This window comes from Protobothrops mucrosquamatus, unplaced genomic scaffold (assembly GCF_001527695.2).
Source record: "Protobothrops mucrosquamatus isolate PMUCROS unplaced genomic scaffold, P.Mucros_1.0 scaffold2642, whole genome shotgun sequence".
NCBI lineage: Eukaryota > Metazoa > Chordata > Lepidosauria > Squamata > Viperidae > Protobothrops > Protobothrops mucrosquamatus.
In genome coordinates, this window is record NW_015388694.1 from 10,119 (window position 1) to 22,431 (window position 12,313).

Sequence of the window (12,313 nt, forward strand, 5' to 3'; positions counted from 1 at the left end):
GGCAGCATAGCTGGGCTAGCTAGCTCTCTCCTGCCCTTCCTGCTTCCTGTAGAGACGCAGCCAAGGCAGGAGCCCCGCCCCAAAAGCTTTTCAGCTCCTCAGAGAACACTGTGAGTCCACTCTCTCTTTTTTCACACACACACATACACACACACACAGAGGGGGGAGCGCAGGTGCCTCTCTCTGTCTCTCTCTGCAAATGGCGGAGGAGGCTGGGAGCCGCAGGGGAAGGCTCAAAGAGCCACATGTAGCTCCAGAGCCTCAGGTTGCCAATCTGTGGGCTAGCTTATTTCAGCCTAGGAAGTAGGCAATGGCGAATCACCTGTGAAAAATCTTGCCAAGAAAACTGCAGGCAGTCTCTGAGAATCAGACATGATTGAACGGAAGGGGAGAAAGAAACCCACTTTATTGACAGAACCCTACTGAATTAGTATTTCCCTTGCTGTGTGTTTGGGTGGATCTTGCTGCCCCTCCACAAAATGTATGCGGGTTTCTCACACACTATTTTTTGTTCTTTAAAATACTCTAAAAAGGCAAATCATCCTCCATTACTATCCCTATCCTGGCCAAGTATACCGTATTCTCATTTTCAATTAAGCGGTAGACATTGTTCTCAACTTAAAGCCATTTATTTCGTGACTATTCGAAGTTACAACAGCAGTGAAAAAAGTGACTTATGACTGTTTTTCACATTTATGACCATTGCAGCATCCCCATAGTCACGTGATCAAAATTTGGACACTTGGCAAGTTTTTATGACACTTGCACTATCCTAGGATCATATGATCACCATTTGTAACCTTCCCAGCTAGCTTCGGATATGCAAGGTCAGTGGGGGAAGCCAGATTCATTTTAGAATTGCAATGATTCACTAAACAACTACAGAAAAAGGTCATAAAATGAGGCACAACTCACTTAGAAACTGTCTTGCTTAGCAATAGAAATATTGGACTCAGTTGTGGTTGTAAATCGAGGACTAACTGTACAGCAGAAGATGATGTTCTGCAAGACAAATCATTGATGGCTTAATTTGATCTTGATTTATTTACTTTCTAATAAAAATGGGTCAGTGGTCATTTTTATATATGATAAAGAGAGATTGCTAATGGTCAATTCTTGAAAGAGACTCTTAAGTCTAATCTGGAAGTTGAGGCAGTTGGACTTCTTTTCTTGTTGGTTTGAAATGTTTTGCTGCTTATCTAAATAACTTCTTCAATTTGAGCAAGTTGGTTAGGGGAACCCCATATATGTCCACCAGAGAAGTTTCATGTCTCACCTAATCTGGATAGGCTCCTTAGGTGAGTAGGCAGAGACTCTGTGGGATATAAATGTTCCAACTCCTAAATCCTTTAAGGGTGGTCTTACTGGTGAACCTGTGAGGTGGTCTTAATCACCACCAGATGGATCCGTAGCTGGCTGACCGGCCCTACTCAGCGAGTGGCCCTCAATGGAACCGCATCTACATGGAGGGAAGTGTGTAGTGGGGTGCCCCAAGGCTCTGTTCTGGGCCCAGTGCTTTTCAACATCTTCATCAACGATTTGGACGAGGGGATAGATGGGGAACTCATCAAATTTGCAGACGACACCAAGCTGGCAGGAATAGCCAACATTCCAGAAGACAGGCTTAAGATACAGAAGGATCTGGACAGACTTGAACACTGGGCGCTATCTAACAAAATGAAATTCAATGGTGAAAAAAGCAAGGTTCTACATTTAGGCAAGAAAAACCAAATGCACAAGTACAGCATAGGTGGCACCTTGCTCAATAGTAGTAACTGTGAGAGGGACCTCGGAGTCCTAGTGCACAATCACCTAAATATGAGCCAGCAGTGTGCTGCAGCTGCCAAAAGGGCCAACACAGTGCTGGGCTGCATTAACAGAGGGATAGAATCAAGATCACGTGAAGTGTTAATACCACTTTACAAGGCCTTGGTAAGGCCACACTTGGAATCCTGCATCCAGTATTGGTCACCGCGATGTAAAAAAGATGTTGAGACTCTAGAAAGAGTACAGAGAAGAGCAACAAAGATGATTAGGGGACTGGAGGCTAAAACATATAAGGAACGGCTGGTGGAATTGGGTATGTCTAGTTTAATGAAGAAAAGGATGAGGGGGGACAGGATAACAGTCTTCCAGTATCTCAGGGGCTGCCACAAAGAAGAGGGAGTCAAGCTATTCTCCAAAGCGCCTGAAGGCAGGACAAGAAGCAACGGGTGGAAACTAATCAAGGAGAGAAGCAACCTAGAACTAAGGAGAAACTTCCTGACAGTGAGAACAATTAACCAGTGGAACAACCTGCCTCCAGAAGCGGTGAATGCTCCAACACTGGAGGTTTTTAAGAAGAGACTGGACAGCCATTTGTCTGAAATGGTATAGGGTTTCCTGCCTGAGCAGGGGGTTGGACTAGATGACCTTCAAGGTCCCTTCCAACTTTACTACTACTACTACTACTACTACTACTACTACTATTATTATTATTATTATTATTATTATTATTATTATTATTATTATTATTATTATTATTATTATTATTATTATTATTATTATCTTCCTGGGGACTGATGCAAGAGCAGCATAAAAAATGGGGGACAGGTTGTGTCTGAGGACTTCACCTCTGTTGACGGAAGGATTTCCCACTTTGGCATAAATGGATTCTTTCACTCCTCTCTCAGATCATTTTTATTCCTTGTCCAAAATGTGGACGTTATTTTCCTCAAAAGAGTGGGGTTTTGTTTTCTTTTAAATGAAGGTATACTGCTGATTTCTAGTTCTGTGGTGGTGCTTCTCTGGGCCAGCAACAGCGATGTAGCTTTCATTATTTAATGTGTGGATAATCCTGTTGCATGGCAGAGAGTTTATGTGCTAAGTTTTTTGTTTGATCCAATGTTGCTTAATCCACAGACTGATCTCTGTCACTGTTCATGCAGTTAGATTGGGTAAAAACTGTACTTGAAGCTTGAGACCTATCTGTTGTAATTTTCTACTAGGCAGGTTTAATAATTATGGAATAGTGATGTAACTCTGAACTGGCAGGGAAAAGGACACGTGCCTTGTTTTAGACTAGTCCCAGGAAGCATTGCCAATTACTAGGAACCGTGGGACTTCAAAATCTGTAGCTCACTTAGTTGGCTATCCTTCTAGCCTGATATTGTTTTGAAGTCTAGTTTGAAACAGAGGCTTGACTGAACTTTCTCCAATTATGCCTGTACTTGTAAACAGCCAGTTGAAATGTAGCTACTGAGAAATAAAAATTTAAAATAATCTTCCTTCTACCCGCCCTTGTAGAAAAAATGAGGCAGAAAAATGAGGCAGAAAAATATCTATAAGCACATCCTAATTAATATAATACCCAACTTAGAGATTTTTCTCCCATTAAATGGATGGATGTAATGTGCTTACACTTACTTATACACATTTATTTATATCAGTATAAACTCACACTTAGAGGTTGCACTCCCCTCCAAAAAAAAAAAAAAAAAAGCCAGCCACCACAAAAGGTTAAGCTACTACTATTTGAATCAATAATAATGTAAATAAGAATTGCCTGTAAAATAAGGTACCTAGTTTGTAATGCAAAGATAGAGGCTCAGATAAGATTACCAACTATTCTTTTTCACACAATTCTCCTTCCCTCTTTTTAGCAGAAAATTTAAAACAAGAAAGGAAGAAGGGTAAGGAAAGGGATACTGTAGGTCAGTGTTTCTCAACCTTGCCAATTTTAAGGCATGTGGACTTCAACTCCCAGAATTCCACAGCCAGCATTGCTGGCTGTGGAATTCTGGGAGTTGAAGTCCACATGCCTTAAAATTGGCAAGGTTGAGGAACACTGCTGTAGGTAGATAAACAGAGAAGGAGAGTGAAAATGGTAAAAGAAAAATAAAGTTAGAATTATGGCAAGAGGGGGGGGAGGAAGGAGTGTAAAGCTCAACAATTATGCTGGACTCAATGAGCATGAAATGTATTCTTACATGTACGCTTACTAAATTACCTAAACATGCCTATATGGTTAGTCTGTAAAAAGTTCCTTTAAGTATCAAGTTTCTTATTTTCCCAATAAGAATTAGTTATGTTTAGGTATTACACAATACCTCAGTGGGAACTGGACTCTAGAAAAATGCTGGGATTCAAAAATAGAAAAGTCTCACAGCCTCCTATTCTTTCCAGATAAACAATAATTGTTTGAAATAGTTAATTTTTATTATGAACTAATATATGGTAGCAATGAATCTAGGTTTATGGAACTTCCTTCTTGCAGCTATAAATAAACATGGCTGCTAGAAGTTTTTGGTGGCAATTTCTGACATTCCCTCCTTCTTTTTAGGTTGAATAAATTTGTCACTTGTCCTAATAGTATCTATCTTCCCCTGGATTGTAGGACAAAGCGTTCAGTCTCCTTTAAGTCAAGTTTGACTTCTAGGGACTACATGGACACTATCACAGTTTTCTTGGCAACTATGTAAGGCCAGTTAGTCACCATCTGTTTTTTTATTTCTTGGTTTAAACTGCAATGGTTGTATTCTACCATAGTCTTTCCTCCAAATTCTGATTTGGCCTAATTAGGTTTAGTTTCTGAGCCCAGATAATTTCACCTAAGTTGCCCTTTGTTAAGGTATACTATGCCAGAAGAACAAGGAATTGTCCAGAAATTGGGTCTGTGTATATGTATAAAAAGAAGCTTGGATTATAAATATTACTGTATTATTGGCTTGTTTTCAGCAGGAAGTACTGTGTGGAACAAAGTAGACAGGAAGAGTCAAAACCAGTTACAGTTCAGAAGTGGATTATCTTTTTATGGTTCCAAAGACCATAGTGTAGATCAAAGAAGCTTTATTAAAAGGCTAGAGCATAATCTGTCCTTACTTAAGTTTTGGTTCGATGTTTGTTTGTTCTCAGATTGATTTCATTTCTTTAAGACTTCAGAGAGCAGTGACTTTTAAGTATGGTAACTATGTCTATTCTATCTTTCCTCCCTCCCTGTTTTAAGGAGCACTCAAATGTTCACACCATGACCATTTTGGTCGAAAAACTAGTTAATTTTAAAAGTTTTTCATGGTATATGGTTGTCTTTTTACTCTTACTGTGATTTCCTGCACTATTTTACATCACTTGTAGTTTTGATTTAGCTGGACTTCAATTTTCAATTTTTTTCTGGTCAATTATATTGTCTTATTTCTCAATATTTAAATATAAATATATTATAGAGAGCTAAATTACAGTGGAGATGTTTATATTATCCAACTGATTCTGCATGTATTTGTATTAGTTACATTGGTGCCCAGGAGCATCGCTAATACTGTCGCCTGTTCTTGCCAGCTTTAAAGAATATTTTGTACAGAGATAAAATACTGCCTTAATGCTATACAGACCATGTACTTTCAGAATAACTAGTGTTAAGAGATAATTTATATAACCACCTTTTACTGCCCAAACCCACATCCTTTCTTAACCAGCTGAAAAAGAGGCATGTTGTATCTGCATAATCCAGTCCATGAAGCAAGATTTAGGTACAATCTTGATTCTGCTCAGTACCTGGGCAAACTCCACAGACTCTCCATCTCTTTACCAGATAGTGTGATTTGTACAGATAATAGCAGTAAAAAAAATCTTTTTTCTAATTCACGTGCATGAGAAAGAATTTGGAATCTGAAAAGTCTCTGTCATTTTAGTTGCTTCTGATAAAAATGCTTCCCATCTATGAGTTTGGAAACATGTTTCCATGCTGTCGTTTTTGAGGCATGCTTCTTGCAGTAGTTTCTGTTAGAGGTGTTGTAGTACTGTATCAATTTTTAAGAGAATATTAAAAATTAGACTATCATAGGACTTTATTCAATTCTGTTTATTTCTTTATTAGATCACTCCATATCCACTTATATGGCTGCCATCTTGCACTTTTTAATTGTTTAATTCTGGATTTGGGCATTACATTCAGTTACATTGCTCTTGGTAACCAAACTAACAAAATTTCATTTTTGGTGCAAGGTTTTTGGTTTGAATTCCCGGTATAACAAATATTCTTTTTTTTTGCATTTGGTACGTCTCTATTTAATCCCTTCCATTTTTTTTAAGGTGCCTCCTTCATTGCCTACATGATGCATTCCAATAACCAGATTAATTAATTTTTAATAGCCACATACTTTATACATTTGTTGAATAAACTTTACCAAATTTTCTTTCTGCTTTCCCAGTTGGAGAGAAACTTAACTTTTTCAAAATGTTGAGGGGGAGAGAAATGTAAGAAAGGATTTTAACCATGCCTCTCTTTGGCTAACCAAAACATTGATCTTTCTATGTTTATTCATTGTTACTGTGGAAAAGAATAGCACACCAATAGCAATAGCACTTACACCAGTGTTTCTCACCCTTGACAATTTTAAGGCATGTGGACTTCAACTCCCAGAATTCCACAGCCAGCATTGCTGGCTGTGGAATTCTGGGAGTTGAAGTCCACATGCCTTAAAATTGTCAAGGGTGAGAAACACTGACTTACACTTATATACTGCCCCATAGTGCTTTGCAACATTCTCTGAGCTGTTTACAATGTTAACATATTGCCCCCAACAATCCTGGTCCTCATTTTACCGACTCGGAAGGATGGAAGGCCGAGTCAACCTTGAGCCTATCAGGATCGTCCAGACTGTGGGCAGAGTTAGTCTGCAATGCTGCATTGTAGCCACTGCACTACCAGAATAAGTAGGAAAAGATATGCAAAGGGAGTTGCATTGTTTGACTTCTTCAGTCTGGTTTGAATTAACATATTGTGTTCTTCATAGACACTTAGAAATTTGAAAACCAATTTTTTTTCATCGGTCGCTATGTTCTCCTTGTATGAACCCCAGAGTCCCCATTTCACTTCAGCTGCAGTATTTATTTTGAAATAATGTTGAAATGTTTACGTGACAAGTATTCTAATATTTGCAAATCCAGAAAAAAACAATTATTTTGAAAGACTTAGGACACATTGCTTAATATAATATAGGCAGGCAACATAAAATACATGCTAACGGTATTTGCAATCAAATGTAGAGTATTATAGATGCTGGGTTTAGTGAAAACGTGTAATCATAGTGACTTCTTTTTATGATTAAAGTAACTTTTAGTATCACTCTCATATTAGTCCATTATTTACGGCAAGTGGCCTTCCCTTGGATTGTTTCTATGTATCAATTATGGTACTTGTAGTTTAGCATATCTAGAAATCGTGATTTTTTTAATTTATAATTTAACACCAGATGTTTCCATTGGGATCAGGAAGAATTAGTGTGCTGTGCACACCTTCCAATAAACTGCCACATATCAAGATTCAGGAAGTTTGTCGTCTCTGTTGCAGTATCTACCCTCCTTGGAATAGCACCACCCCAGAAATCCATAGTCCTGGAAATATTTAATGTTCTAGAACTATTTAAAAAGCTGACTCTTTTTCCAGGCCTAGCAAAGGGGAGCTGTTGAGCCCATCAGTATGTTTTGAGTAGTATTTGGACTGTGTTTGTTTTGATTTGCATGGTTTCTTCTACCTATTAGTACTTTTTATAATATAAGGCACCAAAAGTCGTCCTCCTGGAGTCAGGCACTATTAAATCTAATAAATAAGTAGATAAATAAATGATATACTCACCTTGAACAGTGTAATATTGCTGTCTTATTTTCAGAAATAATAGTTTTCATATTAAAAAAATACGTAATTGCACCCTAGCTTAGGTTTTGGACTTAAATGTGCCTTGAAAATCATCTTTTACCCTATTCTCCAATGTTAGAAAGCATTATCAAAATTGAGATAATTTTGCTGTAAAATAAGTATAAGAAAGAGGGTCCCCTTTTGGCTAAAAAAAGCTGTTACATTTTTTAATGTACAGATAATTCTTGATTTACCACCATAATTGAGCCCAAAATTTTTATGGCTAAGCAAGATAGTTGTTAAGTGAGTTTTGCCCCATTTTACAACCTTTCTTGCCACAGTTGTTAAGTGAATCACTACAGTTGTTAATAGTAACGTGGTTGTAGAGTGAATCTGGCTTCCCCTATTGATTTTGCTTGTCAAAAATTCGCAAAAGGGGGTCACATGACCCTGAGACACTGCAACCGTCATAAACATGAGTCGCCAAGTGTCTGAATTTTGATCATATGACCATAGAGATGCTGCAATGGTTGTAAGTGTGAAAACCATCATCTCTTTTTTCAGTGTCACTTTGAAGGGTCACTAAATGAACTGTTATAAGTTGAGGACTACCCATATATGCAGTCTTTCCGCTTAACTAAATACAGTTTAGATTTTAAGTATATTTAAGTATAATTATCTTGAAATTACATTTAATGAAAACATTGTTAATAGAAATACAGTAAAGCCGGGGTCTTCCAATTTGGCCCTTTTATGACTTGTGGACTTCAATTCCCAGAATTCCTCAGCCAAGCATGCTGGCTGAGGGATTCTGGGAGTTGAAGTCCACAAGTCATGAAAGGGCCAAGTTTGAAGACCCCTGCAGTAAAGGGGGTATAGTTTTAATCCATGGCTGTGTAGAAAACACAAGGAAATCACGTTCTCCCTAGCGTTTTATTGCTTGTCAGCTGCAAAATGGAAGAGAAAAGGGGGATGCAGGTCAGCCAAGTCTGCTGTCTCCTTCCAGATGTTCCCAATAAGACACTCATGTCCTGATTTCTTAAAGCTGAAGATGCAGTATTTACCCTTCATAACATATTATGCTGGTAGTAGTTTTAAAAATATTGTAGGAAAAATATTTGTAGTCATAAATAATAGTGATTAAATAATATTTGAAGTTAATTCACAATTTCTAGCATTTGAAGCATATTAGATTTATGATGATATGTGACAAAAGGATAGCTTTTGTGTTAGTATCATTAAATTAGCAAAATTGGGGCCAAATACGATTGGTTCAGTTCAATAAGGCATATCAACAGTATCATTTATGAGATCAAGGGTGAGTATACAGAGCAATTCCTTCCATGGCTTCCCACCATTTTGAGACAGGCGATATATAAAAACTATAACATTCAGTATAGACTCAGGATAATGAAAGGAAAAATAAAGAAACATTCAAATTTTCTCTCAGCCTTCAGCAAAAAATACTGGCTGTGTACATATAGCTGATTCCCCTCCCCCGGTCTGGTCCCCCAAAATATTAAATATTTAAGTAAATAACTAAATATTAAATGTTCCATTATCAAAATGTTTGTCTGCCATAAACTACAGTTCAGTAAGAGTATGAGTGGCTCTTTTTTTAAAAGCATTGGCAGCTAGTGTAACAAATTCAAAAGCAGATCCATTCCAGAATGAAAATTGGCTGAAATCACTTCGACATTTCAAAGCTGCAATGCCGCTCAGTCATTACTGCATTAATGCATTGTGTCATGTATTTCTGTAGCGATACAAATTTAAATACATGAATGAAATACTTACGAACCTACATTTATTTTTGCAATACATTAATTAGCTTCAACTGGAGTAATTTCCCCATATTCTGCTATTTTAAAGGCAGCCAACAATACTCTTCTTTCAGATCTACTTTTAGAGTTGCTGAAGTGTGATTTCTTACAATACTAATTAAAACAGAAATCCACAAGGTTGCCATGCCACCTGAATTAATTAGATTCAAACATGGGTGTAGTCCTTATCCTCCAAGGAGTTTCACAGACCTATTCTAACAACACAAGCAGAAGCTGTTGGGGAAGGGACATTGCAAGGAATGGGTAATCGGGATCTGCCTCCCATTACTCCATGCAGAGTCAATTGTTTTCTTTTTTAATACATATTTCAGGAATGAGTTACAAGATGGGAAATGGAGAGGCTTTTTGTGTGCTGGAGTGTTTTAGCCTATTTTCTTGCATTCCAGTTTTGATGGGAGAGATGAAGGCAGAGAACATTCTTTTCTTTGTTGCTTCAAAAAAGAAGTCAGTGTTTGCTAGCTGCTCTTGATGTGATGTCTGTTTTTATTCAGACTGAGGCATGGTAGGGATGTAAGTAAAATACGAGTAGGTTTCTTAGCATAAATAGCCTTAAAGTTCCATTGATTCTTTCTGGCTTGTATATAATGCAAAGTAAAGGTTTGTGTGTGCACGCGTGTGTGTGAATTGAACAAGAAATGATTAGCCAATTTTTCCCTCTTCTTCTGGCAGATCTTTTAAAATTGCATGATGTGTGATGAGTTGGAGATTCTTAACAGGGAGATTGAGAGGTTATTACAAAGCGGCATCGTGGAAAGAAGCTCTTTAAGCTCAGAATCTCTTCAGACATCAACCTCTGATTCCTGGGATGTAGTTACTGCTTCAAGCAGTGGACCACAAGGCAGTTTAGTGAAGGTATCCAGTACCTTAATGTTGTTTCAGGTTTAGCAAGAGCATCCTGTCTTTTCTCTATTGACTTATCCTTCATAATATCTAGATAGCCGTCGGTGATTAGCCTTCCATCATAAGTGTTAATCTGGATTTATTCATCATGCAGCACATTTTAATGTGAAAACAATTTATATGAATAGAGGAAAATGGCTGTTTTAACCGAGAAAAGATATTTCACATGTCCCTTACGAGTTACTGGCTAATAAGCCAGTTGTGAAATATAATTGGGCGAATTTTAGAGAATGTTAAAATTTATTGCACCCAGATGGCAACTACAAAATATTACAAATAAACGGGAAACATTGTAATAACTAAGGGTGTTGTTCAGTAGCCATTGTACCAAGATACAAAAGTCAGGGTATTGTTTAAAATGTGGCTAGTTTTCTGGGAATATCAAAAGTCAATAGCAAAATGTTTCCTGTGCTATCCCTTTAAGGGAAATGGGTTAGAATTTTCAGATGTTTGATTTTGTGATGGCTGGGATTTGTCAGTTGGGAAATACCACATTTACATTAATAATAGCTGGGGGGAGCAGAGAGGTAGATAGCTGGTGCCATATAAACAAATGTTTAGAAATAAGAAATCCAACAGTAATTAAAGAACTTACAAATCCTCGGGAACACAGATTATTCTGAGAATTATTTACTGAACAGAGTGAACATGTATTTTATGTGTATGCTTTGGTTCTATAAATTATGCCAGTATTGTTTTTAATACCAAAAACATATTTGAGGTCTTAGTGGTTGCTTTTCTGTAAATTAGTGATAAAAGGATAAAGTGATTCTTGTAGCCCAGGGGTGTCAAACTCGCAATGTCATGTGACGTTTCGTGACGTATCACGGCTTTTTTTTTCCATTGCTGGCAATGGGGTGGGCGCGGTTTCGGCATGACGCATCCGGCCAGTGGGCCGGCAGTTTGACACCCCTGTTGTAGCCTAATAAAATGCTTAATATGTATTAGATCCCTTGTTGCTTGTAATGTATTTAAATTAACTAGTAAACTTATTGATGAAAGTTTTAATAGTTTTCTAACTTAAGCGGTAATTTAGGTGAAGAAAACTATAAATAAATTTTCCTGTAACAGGCAGCTGTATCGAGTGGAGCATTGCTGGTTTCAGAGTCTTCAGGATGGCATCCAGATGACCATTACTCTTCTGGCTTCTCCAGAATAGCATCTGTTGTTGGGATTATGCTGAATGACTCTGATTTACTTCTGCCCTCCTGTGATTCCTCCCTTGGCTTAAGTGGACAGGAAGAACTAATTCCAGCAACCTCTAATGCTGTGTCAGGTAAAAAGCATTTAGAGGATAGTGAAGACTCTTCTGTTTCTCTTGCTTAATGTGGAGACGGGGATTCGTCTGTACTGTTAACCTTTCTTCTCACCTTCAAAGGTAAACCCTTTCATTAAAATGTCAATTGCATGTTGTGATAATACTGTACCACACCCTTCTTTTTTCTTCAGAAATTGTAGTGTGACATTAAACCAAATTGGAGATTTTAAATTTCACTGAGGGCTACCCGAGGACAAATGATTGACATATTGGGAGAGAAAGGGTGGCATGCTGCTCTGTTTATGTGATAGCAATGTTATAAGTTGAAAGGAGAAAAGCTGTTTTCTGAGAGAGCATTGGTAAAACCTAGCATTTGTCAAGTGGGAAGCTGTAGAAAAGTTGTATGTGAACTCGTATCATGAGCAAGATACATGAGGTGCCATTCTGGTCCCAGTATTCAGTGCTTCCAGCATGAAAAGCTATCAAACTTACACTGCATTATAGGGCAGAAATCATTTTCCAAGATCTTGGGTAGGACTACCCTAGATCTGCTAATGCCAGATCAGGCACTGTGATATTGTCAAACTACCATTAGCATAATGATTTCCATCTGCTTCCAAAGGCAGTCATATCTTTCATTATGACTTGATCCCAAGATAAAAGACTAGAGTTCAACGATGCAAAGTGTACTGCAGGGAT

At 37.8% G+C, this 12,313-nt stretch overlaps 1 protein-coding gene across 1 annotated transcript in view; it reads left to right on the forward strand.

Annotated features, from left to right (window-relative positions):
- Positions 1 to 10,141: 10,141 nt before the first annotated feature.
- The window catches only part of DIDO1 (death inducer-obliterator 1), a 44,889-nt gene continuing 42,717 nt past the window's right edge, over positions 10,142 to 12,313 (forward strand). The window contains exons 1-2 of the mRNA XM_029285978.1: positions 10,142 to 10,308; positions 11,428 to 11,632. Coding sequence (XP_029141811.1) covers positions 10,144 to 10,308; positions 11,428 to 11,632 — 370 coding nt within the window. The 5' untranslated portion in view covers positions 10,142 to 10,143. The remainder of the gene's footprint in view (positions 10,309 to 11,427; positions 11,633 to 12,313) is intronic.